At 36.7% G+C, this 11,486-nt stretch overlaps 1 protein-coding gene across 1 annotated transcript; it reads left to right on the forward strand.

Annotated features, from left to right (window-relative positions):
- The first annotated feature begins 1,372 nt into the window (after positions 1 to 1,372).
- LOC130222231 (gastrula zinc finger protein XlCGF57.1-like) lies at positions 1,373 to 7,957 on the forward strand. The gene is made up of 3 exons (XM_056454862.1): positions 1,373 to 1,426; positions 1,983 to 2,179; positions 5,977 to 7,957. The coding sequence occupies exons 2-3, from the start codon at positions 2,048 to 2,050 to the stop codon at positions 7,384 to 7,386; spliced, it is 1,542 nt and encodes a 513-aa protein (XP_056310837.1). The 5' UTR covers positions 1,373 to 1,426; positions 1,983 to 2,047; the 3' UTR covers positions 7,387 to 7,957.
- Positions 7,958 to 11,486: the final 3,529 nt, after the last annotated feature.

Consider the following 11,486-nt stretch of genomic DNA (forward strand, 5'->3'; position numbering starts at 1 on the left):
ATGGCTGCTTGGTGATTTGGAAGTTGATTTGGAAATAATGAAAGAAAAACAAGAAAGTGAGATTGACAGCAAACGAGAAGAAAATTATATAAATGAAAAATACAATGAGACAACTGAAATATACACAGATGCATCAAGAATTGGACAAAGAGTAGGAGTGTCATACAGTATTCCAACGTTAAAGATTGAAACTGCAAAATTAATAATTTAGCAGTGTATACAGCAGAATTGGTAGCGATATGGTTAGCTCTAAAGTGGGTTGAGGATAATAAACCAATTAAAGCAGTCATTGCATCTGATTTAAGTTCAGCACTTATGAGTATAAAAAATTTAGTATCAGAGTCACGGCAGGACATCATTTATGAAATAGTGCAGATGGAAAATAATCTCAAAATCAGGAGTTATCATATCATTGTTGTGGGTACCAGCACAAATAGGGGTCAGTGTGAATGAGATGGCAGACAAGTTGGCAAAACAAGCAGCACATCAAACTACGATAGACATTAACATCAAATACAGCAAGTCAGAAATCAAAAGTATTGTTAAAACTAAAGTATTGGGAAAATGGCAACATATATGGAATAATGGAGTACAGGACGTCAATATTACACCATACAGAACAAAGTAGGAAGAGGTAGGGAAACAAGGAAAAGCAAACAGGAAGAAGACAAGTTCACAAGAATGAGATTTAATCACACAGCACTCAATAGTACATTACATATGATCAATAAACATGCAGATGGGATGTGTGAATGAAATAACAACCAGGAGACTGTAGAACATGTAATAATGCACTGCACAACATATCACACAGAAAGAAATAGATTATTCACACAGTTACAGGAAAAACAAGTGGAACCTAACCTAGAGAATATCTTAAAATTGAGCACGGATGATGTGTGTTTTAGATAAGATTATAACATTTTGAAAGACACAGGGTTAAGTAATATAATTTAGTATATACCAGAATAGTTATCTATGGTAGCTGTAATATGCAGAAGAAAGGGAATGTATGTATATGTGTATAATATATATATATATATATATATATATATATATATATATATATATATATATATATATATATATATATATATTTATATGTGTGCATATATATATATATATATATATATATATATATATATATATATATATATATATATATATATATATATATATATATATATAAATTGTAGTGCTTTGTTTCATTATAAGAAATACATGGGTTAGTTAACTCCTGAATCACACTCCATCCAGATGGTAGCGGTAATGCTCCAAAATCTAGTTGCCAACCGCCAAAAAAAAAAACACGAGAAGAGGAAGAAGTGGCAAAAAAGAAAAAAAAAAAAAAAAGACTTTTATTTTGGCGTGGCGTGTGACGTCATAAGCCTGCGCCGCTCCCGCGTTGTGATTCAACTGGAGAAAGGTTTGTTTTGAAGTGTTTACACATATAAAGCGATTGATTAAAGTTTAATTTTTTTTAATTCAGTGGTAAATAATGTACCTGCTGTTGACAATATTATTTTAACCCTTTAAACAACAAAGTACTCTTTTACTCACAGTAATGAGGGCTATTGTTTGAGTAAAGATAGGATAAACTTTTTGTCCCAGAGAGGGAATTTGTCTTGTGCAAAAAAAAAAGAGCTACAACATTTCTGGTAAGCAGACAATAAAGTAAATAAAACAAACAAAACAATAAAGAAACAACATACCTAAAAATTACAGAGATGTGTGTAATAAGTGTTTTAATAAAGGTTTAATTTATTAAATAGCATAATGTCTATGTTAAACAGCATAAAGTAAACATCACTATATATAAGAAATGGAGTACTCATTTTAATCAGCTCATTTATGGCTATTGTTTCTTACTCAGACTTACCTGATTTCTTTTTGTCAATTACTCTCATATAAAGAAACTGTTGAAGCAAGTGTTGAAGAGAAGTTATTTTGTTTCTGTTCATTGTTTTGTTCATTTTAAACAGGATAAAGTGTCCAAACACAGAGAAAAACTCCTGCTGAAGCGACTGATCTCCACACTGTTATAAAGATGGCGTTTATTAAAGTGGAGAGTGAAGACCTGAAGATTGAAGAAACATTCACAGTCAAACAGGAAGATCTGCAGGAACAAACAGAAGAAACATTCAGAGTCAAACAGGAAGATCTGCAGGAACAAACAGAAGAAACATTCACAGTTAAACAGGAAGATCTGCAGGAACAAACAGGTTGATTTTCATTCTCAAAGACTAACTCAGTCATTTGATCCTCATTCAGATATATTTTAATAATAAGAATACTAAATTAAATCCATCTTGCAGCCCTGAGTGTGCTGCCTAGTTCTCCTAAAGGCACATAAGCACTCATGAGCTATGTTTCCATCCAAAAAGGCGAATGAACTTTATGCGCAAAACTGGATTATCGCATTAAAAGACGTGCAAATAAAGCAGCGTTTCCATTCAAAGAGTCAAAGTAAACAAAATAGTCACTTCCTGAATAACTGGCGCCAAATATCAACAGTAAAAATGGAATTTGCTGCGATAAGAGAAGCTGCCTCACTCTTTTCTTCATCTAATGAAGGACTTGCGCCTCAGAAGGCAATCCTGACACGCAGTGAAGAGCGGTGGCGTTTGAAGGTGTCAGACGCTCTTGATTCTGGAGGTCATTCATAATATACTTACACTGACACCTGCATTTCGTTGCCTTGTACTTGTACATGTGTGATGACAATAAATTGAATCTAATCTAATCTAATAACACTAATACTTACAATGACATTATAATAATTGTAACACTATGACTTACAATTAAAATGAATTTTTACAATGACTAAAACAACAGTTCAGATGGTTCTACAGTGTGCTCAGCCTGCTGATGTGTCCATTTACACACATTTTTATCATCACATGATCTCTAATAACAAAATCACATGACCTTTTTTAATGCGCATACTGAAATTTGTTCGGTAAAAGTGTTTCCATCGTGATTCATGCGCATCTTTTCTTATCTAATAAAAAGTTTATCCTACTCAGTTATGCGCATCCGTTTTTTATGTGCATTTTAAAAATTTATGCACAGCATGACGTTTCCATCAACCGTTTTTTTATGTGCATATGCAAAATAGGTGGATGGAAACAGCCATTGAAAGACAGGAATGAGTTTCTTTTGTTACTTGTTCTCATGTCTTTTGTCTTTTTTTATGTATTATTAGTCTTCCATTTTCTCTACCTTCTTAAGGTTATTGCTTTTCTTGTTCTCCTACTGTTTGTAAAGCATCCTTGAGCACTGGCGCTATATAAAATAAATAAAAACAATAAATTAAAAAAGTTTAACTGAGCTGACGATATTTGACCTACAGTATTCTCATAGAAGATATCTGCTGTTACAGTGATAGTGTTGGCTTAGTTCTTTCCATTTGCATATGTCACGTTGATCACAATCCCTTTTTTTCATCAACTTCTTTATGAGTTTAAACTTGTTTCTAGTAGTTGTTACTAGTTCTCACAGATAGTATCTGAGTTAGAATTACATAATTATCATATTAACTAATACCAGGGCTATTGTGTTTAAACAGGGTTTTCGCGGGGTCTTAAAATGTCTTAAATTCCAAAATCTAAATGTTAGGCCTCAAAGTCTTAAATTTACTGAAATATTGTGTTGTAGGTCTTAAATCTTTTTTAAACAAGTCTTCATTTTCCTTTGTTCATGTTTTGCCACCCAATCTGGCCAAAACCCATACAATCACCAACAATCCATCTCAAAAAAACTTTCAACTTTTTATTCCAAAAGGTCATTTTAACTCTATTTATCATAATGGTTTAATTATTTTCCTTACAATAACATTTGTTTAAACGTGCTCCATGTATTTACTGCTGAGGACATCGACCTGACAGATTGTTGTGTATAGATTTAGTTTATTATATTTTTAAAACTTTTAAAGCATTTGTTCATTTTTATTATTTTTTAAAAGAAAGTTTAGTTTGGAAAAAAGTGTGTGGATACAAGTAGAGCTTGCTTATTTTTACACAATATTTAAGATCTTTTGCTAAGAAATATCTAAAAACAATAAATTAATTAAAAAATAAATAAATAAATATATATATATATATATATATATATATATATATATATATATATATTTTTTTTTTTTTTTTTTTTTTTAAAGTCATTTATTATTGTGTTATTAAATGTATTAAATTATATTATTTTTTGATAGGGCAATTAAAAATCTTTTCCATCTGGGCCATTTGAAAAATTCCTTAGCCTTTAGCCCTTTATGAGTCTAACATTTCAGTCATAATGGTCTTAAAAATGTCTATAAAAGTCTTAAATTTATCTTGGTGAAACCTGCAGAAACTCTGGTTTACAGTATGAAAAATAATTAATTGTTATAAAACATCTTACAGTATTCTAAGCTATATGATGTTGTTGTGGGACGACATGAGACAAAACTAACAAATTATAGTGGTACAATAACGTTTAGCTTTGCACTGACTACAACTGGCCAACAAACTAGTCTAAAAATGACTTTTGCTGCGTAAGAAATGGATTACAGCATGCTGATGATATGCAAACATATGAGTGTAAAGTTCGTCAGTATTGACCATATTCTTCACGTACCAGCAGGTGCCGCCATTGGAATCTTTTTGCTTGAGACTTTTTTCAAGGAATGAATTTTTAGATCCTAAAAACAGTGTTATGCTGCTTAGGTGTGGGACGATAACCGTTTTCAAGGTATCCCGTGGTTTGAAAAAAAACTGAGGTTTACTTAAACTCATACATACTTAAAAAATTTCTCAAATGAAAATATATTGTGTTTAAAGAAGGGGGGGGGGGGGGGGCATTTAAAATGCCCAGACATTTAAAAGAATATATTTTAGAGCAGTAATCACAGTACTGTGAAACCATGATATTTTTATGCAAGGTTATCATACCGTAAGGATCTTATATTGGCCGATGCCTAAAGCTGCTTGATGTTGCAAAGTCATAATTTCTAATTGTATTATTTTTCTTTGTATGTGTAGTCATGAAGAGACTTGTTTAAGTAGCCTGTTTCTGAAAGAGAGGTAACTGTAACTCGGAGTCAGTCACCGTGGTCACTTACTCTGTGAAACTAACCTGGTCATTAGCAGGTTTTATTCTCTAAACTCTGAGTTTCGGTCGGTCTCCTCCCCTTTTTTTTAAAGATGAAGCAGTTTTTCTCGCTTAGCCTTTAATTTCTAGCCACCTACTTTTATATGCATTTTGGATAGGCTATGAGCATAAAAAATTGGTTGATGGAAACGTCATGATGCACATAACTTTTGAAATATAGGCATAAAAACATGCGCATAACTGAAAAGGACAAACTTTTTATTCGATAAGAGAAGATAAACTTACGTAAACTACGCAAGCACTTTTACTGAACAAATTCCAGTATGTGTGTTAAAAAAGGTTTGTTATAAGAGATCATATGATGATGAAAATGTGTGTGAATGCACAAACCAGCAGGCTGAGCACACTGTAAACCATCTGAAATGTTGTTTTGGTCATTCTAAAAGGTCTGAACCGTTTCAGTATTAATGTTATTATATTACTAATTACCTCCAGAGTGTCTGTTCTCTGCGTCTCAGGGCTTCAAACGTCACCACGTGTTCATTGTGTGTCGGCATTGTCCTCTGAGGTGAAAGTCATTTATTAAATAAAGAAAAGATTCTAATATAAATAAAGTAGCTTCTTCTAATCAGGAAGTGACGATTTTGTTCTCTTTGATTCATTGGATGGAAACGCTGCTTTATTTGCACATCTTTTATGTGATATTCCAGTTTTTCACAATAAAAAAAACTTAGCTTACTGTGTTCCACAATAAAGGAAATGTTTAAAACCACATAACGGAGAGTAAATGGTATTGGTAAATGGTCATTTTAATATTTGGGTGAAAACATCCATTTCTTGCTTGTCACTTTGAGCCTTCATACTAAAGTTAACTTTTTTTTTTTAGACCTGATGGTACTAAAAGAAGAGACTCATCAACAGAATGAAATAGAAGAGAAACAGCAGAAACCCCAAAAAATAATGACTGATGAAAAACCTACACTGACTAAAAAGACTTCATCACACGGAAGACCTCGGAAATCCAAATCTGGGTGTAATTTTAGCTGTAAACAGTGTAGAAAGAGTTTCAGTCAAAAGTCAAACCTTGATGTTCACACTAGGAAGAAACATTGCACTTGCAAACAGTGTGGAAAAAGCTTCAGTAGTACAGGACACTTAACCGTGCACATGAGAATTCACACTGGGGAGAGGCCGTACATGTGCCAACAGTGTGGAAAAAGCTTCTATCATGCTGGAAACTTGGCAGAGCACATGAGAATTCATACCGGAGAGAAGCCTTACTCTTGCACTCAGTGTGGAAAGAGTTTTAAGCAAAATGCCACCTTTAAAGTCCACATGAAAATTCACACTAGGGAGCAACCTTACAGCTGCGAACAGTGTGGAAAGAGTTTTGGTCAAATACAAGACTTTAAAACCCACATGAGAATTCACACCGGAGAGAAGCCTTTCAGCTGTAAACAGTGTGGAAAGAGTTTCAGAAAAAAGCCAAACCTTAATGTTCACATGAGAGTTCACACTAGGGAGAAACCTTATACCTGCAAACAGTGTGGAAAGAGTTTTAGTCGAAAACAAAGCCTTAAAATCCACATGAGAATTCACACAGGAGAGAGGCCGTACACATGCCAACAGTGTGGAAAAAGCTTCCGTCATTCAGGAAACTTTGCAGGGCACATGAAAATTCACACTGGGGAGAGGCCGTACACATGCCAACAGTGTGGAAAAAGCTTCTATAATGCAAGAAGCCTTGCACTGCACATGAGAATTCACACTGGAGAGAAGCCTTTTAGCTGTAAACATTGTAGAAAGAGTTTCAGTCTAAAGCAGAACCTGAATGTTCACATGAGAGTTCACACTAGGGAGAAACCTTACACCTGTGAACAGTGTGGAAAGAGTTTTGGTAAAAAACAAGACCTTGAGATCCACATGAGGATCCACACTGGAGAGAAACCTTACACATGCACAGAGTGTGGTAAAAGTTTCCCATATAAAAGCACACTCAAACACCACGTGATAAGTCACACCGGACAGAAGCCGTTTGTATGTCCTCAGTGTGGAAAAAGCTTCACAACCAAAGGTAGCCTCAAGAACCACATGGATGGTCACACTGGAACCATAGTGTTCACATGTGATCAGTGTGGAAAGAGTCTTACATGCAAAGACTCATTTAACAAACACATGAAGACTCATTTAGGAGAGGATCGTTTTAGATGCAGTGAGTGTGGAAAGGGCTTTAAACATAAAAGAAGCCTCATCACTCACCTGAAGCTTCACAATGGAGAGCAGCGTCCTCAAAAATGAGGCCTTGTCCACACAAACACAGGTATATTCAAAACGGCTGCTTGTTCATGTAGTTTGGCTGTTCATTCATGTGAAGTTTATTTATAAACTATTTTCGTTTTCCCTGGGTTCCCATATTTTCTCCCACAGTCCAAAACACACGAGCTAAGTAAACTGAACATTCTAAATTGGCACCATAGTCGAGCTCTTAGTAAGCCGTATATCTCTCTTTAGCCATTCCTATATGTGTCATTAGCACAGAAACAAGTCTGGGGAGTTCATCAAGATCTACCTGACCTCAAACTCCCCTCTCACCCTGCTTACGAGAGGGAGCCCAGGCCTCGAGGATCTTATGAGCTTAGGGCTCTCTCCCGGGACAGCATACCAAACAAGTGTGAACTCTTGAATACATATCAAGTTACTGATAATGAAACCCTTTGAACACCTGACGATGTAAACTCAATAGCTGAAGAGGGGTGAAGATTTTGACAACTGTTTTGTAGTGTAGATCAGGGCTCACAGTCCAGTACCAGGTTGTGAGAGTTGCTACCGGGCTACAAGAATGCAAAATAACTCTATATGTTGATAGATTGTGTGGCTTTTTTCACATGCAAACAAGTATCTGCATCTGAAAAGGTGTGATCCAAATGACCTACAGGGACTCAAAAGTTTTGACCCAACCACAGCAGTTGGGTAATCTCCGAGGGGTTACATCCTTTGTTACAAAGTAGAGTATCGCAGGCAGTACTTTGGATTAAGTTACTTGAAGACCGACGACTTCAGAGGATCTGCACTATTCCTTGTCTATAATAAAGTCTTCTTGTCATAAGAACTTTGGTCAGCTAACTTATTTTATGTATTAGAGTCATCTTTACATTGGTAAGCCACCCAAGAATGGTTAAGCCAAATACAGCAAAATCTGACAATGTTTTTCAACTTTATTATGAACCGATATCCCTATTTGTGCTCATTGCACACACTGTAAAAACTGCAGGGTTCTACACAAATCTTTCATGTTCTCACAACACAAATTAAATGAACTTCTCTCCAAACTGGACTAAACTGGACTATTGCAACTCTCTCCTAGCCGGGCTTCCAGCTAATTCTATCAAACCTCTTCAGCTGCTTCAGAATGCAGCAGCACGAGTGGTCTTTGATGAACCCAAAAGAGCACATGTCACTCCGCTACTCACCCGTTTACACTGGCTGCCAGTTGCTGCCCGCATCAAATTCAAAGCTCTGATGTTTGCTTACAAAGCGACCTCTGGCTTTGCTCCTTCTTATCTGCTCTCACTTCTGCAGATTTATGTGCCCTCCAGAAACTTGCGTTCTGTGAATGAACGTCGCCTCGTTGTTCCATCCCTTAAAGAGGGAAGAAATCACTTTCCCGAACTCTCACATTCAATCTGCCCAGTTGGTGGAATGAACTCCCTAACTACATCAGAACAGCAGAGTCACTTGCTGTCTTCAAGAAACGACTAAAAACTCAACTGTTTAGTCTCCACTTTCCTTCCTAATCTGCAACTGCCTCTGGCTATACCCCTAACTGTTCTCTCTCTCTCTCTCTCTCTCTCTCTCAAAAAAAAAAAAAAAAATTTACTACTGCTTAGCTTCTTAGACTTTACACACCTGAAACTTGTCTATAGTACTTGTTCACTGCTGCTCTTATAGTTGTGTAAATTGCTTCCTTGTCCTCATTTGTAAGTCGCTTTGGATAAAAGCGTCTGCTAAATGACTAAATGTAAATGTAAACTTAACACTTAACAAATTTATGTGGATTGAACATAAAAAAATTAAGTTGTCCCAATGATATTTCAAGAATCGTGTTATTTCAGCTCATTTTAATTAAGTAGTTTGAACAAGTAAAAAATACATACATATTTTTGAGTGCCCTTGCAAATAGTTTATTAATTTGCCAATCAAATGGTCGGCTCTGAACAGAATTAGAACGATTAGGGAGGAGAAAATGTTTGGGGAGATGCAGGGAACACTGTTCTACACCCTTACATTGTTTTTTTTTTGATCATTCACATTGTCTAATTGAGTAAACAAACACTGATTTACCTCCGATTTTGGGCTTTTGTCTGCAATTTCAAAAAACGAATGAAAGTCAGCCTAAACTCGTGCAGTGTGAATTCGCCATAAGGCAATGACAGTGACCGACCAATGCAGACTCCCTAAAGCCCTGTTCAGACTACACAATGCCATTTGCCAGTAACGACAGATCAGATTTGTGTCAGGTTATGAGATTTTGACTTGATCAAATCTTGATGTGTTGTGGGTAACAAATGAAGACTTTGGTTACAAAACACGACACATTTATTTTGATGGACTAATTTGAGAAAAGAAACAAGTTTTCTTTCCGTAGACAACTGGCTGCCTTTAAAGATACGTTCATGTGAAAACTCCCACATTACTACAAATAAATCAGTGTATGGGAAACCCAGTGTCGCTATTGTGAATGAGAACATGAGTGATTTGTTAGCTTACATGCTAATTTCAGTACTCAACAGACTACTGAAGGACTGCAGCTATCTGTTCATTCAAATTATTATTAATATGCAATACATATTGTACTGATCATGTGCACTTAACGGTAATATATTAGTGCTGGGCCGTTATCGGCGTTAATAACGGCTGCGTTAATGCGAGACTCTTATCACACGATAAAAAAATTATCGCCGTTAATCTATTCTCAAAGTTATGTTGGGAGCTGGGTCTATACTATGCAAGCTATCATGTATTAGCGCAGATGTAATCCTGGCCGAATTGCACTGTAGGTGGCGAGAATGAGTCTACGAACCTGTGTGTATTCCTACTGTGAAATTACCACCTCAAAAACGTGACATGCTAACATGGATGTGGCTACGAAGCCTCCGGGTTTGCTTCAGGGAAAATTTATTTTTAAGAAGCTTCCCAATGGAAACCTGGACAAAACTAAGGTTGTTTGCACCTTGTACAATGCAAAATTAGTTTACTGTAGGAGTTCTTCCAGTCTCAGGTACCACCTAAACGCAAAGCATCCCTTAGCTAATGCAGAAGATGTCGGGCCAAGCACTGATGTAGTGCAGGGGAAGAGTTGTCGTCAAACCACTATGTTTGAGTGCAACCGAGGCAAGACCGTCAGCACAGCTCTATCAGCCAAGTTAACTAATCTCCTTGCTCAGTGGATTGCCACCTGCTGCCATTCCATCAGCATGGTTGAAGATGATGGGCTCAAGCTTGTTCTCCAGGCGGACATAGGTGACCCATCTTACAAACTACCTGCGAGGCGAACTATCATGAGGAGAATACATGACCAGCATGCCGCAGAGAAAGCCACAAGAGATGAGACGATGGTAGAGGCGAGGTGTGTAGCACTGACTAGGGACCATTTGACATCTGTCAACAATGATAACTACCGCGGCGTTACTGTACACGTCATTGATTCCAGCTGGGAACTTCACTCCTTCGTTTAAGGTAGGCTACGTTATATAATTTTAAATGACATAATTTAATTACTTAGCTTATTGATTATCACAAATTACCACCACATTATGTTTGCTTCTTGATGATTGCTAGTTGTTTACTACTATTAGTGAACTTACTCTGATCTACTTTGTCTTCTCGTTAGGTGTGATGAAAACAGAGAAGCGTCACTTTGCAGACGCGTGTGCCAGGCAGTTTCTCGATGTCGCTAATCAGTGGGGGATAGCTGACAAAATCAGCACTATTGGAACAGACAGAGCTCCTAATATGATGGCAGCAGGTAGGATACTGCCATTCGAGCATTTGCCCTGTGTTGCGCATGTTGTACAGAGAGCTATTGTAATGTCACTTTGGGAAGGTGGTTTTGATGGTGCACTGGCCAAGTGTTGTAAAGTTGTCGGACATTTCAAACACAGTCCGGCCAACTCGGATGAGCTAAATGTCCAGCATGCCTCCCTTGGACAATTTCAGGAGTCACTCGTGCAAGATGTTCCAACACGGTGGAATTCCACCCTTGAGATGATCAAGCGTGTGAGGCGCAACAGAGACGCGCTGCACACAACGCTCTCAGCAGAAGCACAATCTGGCCCTCCCAACAAATGCTGAATATGAGAAGTTGGCAAATCTAGAGAAACTGCTGGAGCCATGCAGGT

Source organism: Danio aesculapii, chromosome 4, assembly GCF_903798145.1.
Source record: "Danio aesculapii chromosome 4, fDanAes4.1, whole genome shotgun sequence".
NCBI classification, from domain to species: Eukaryota; Metazoa; Chordata; class Actinopteri; order Cypriniformes; family Danionidae; genus Danio; species Danio aesculapii.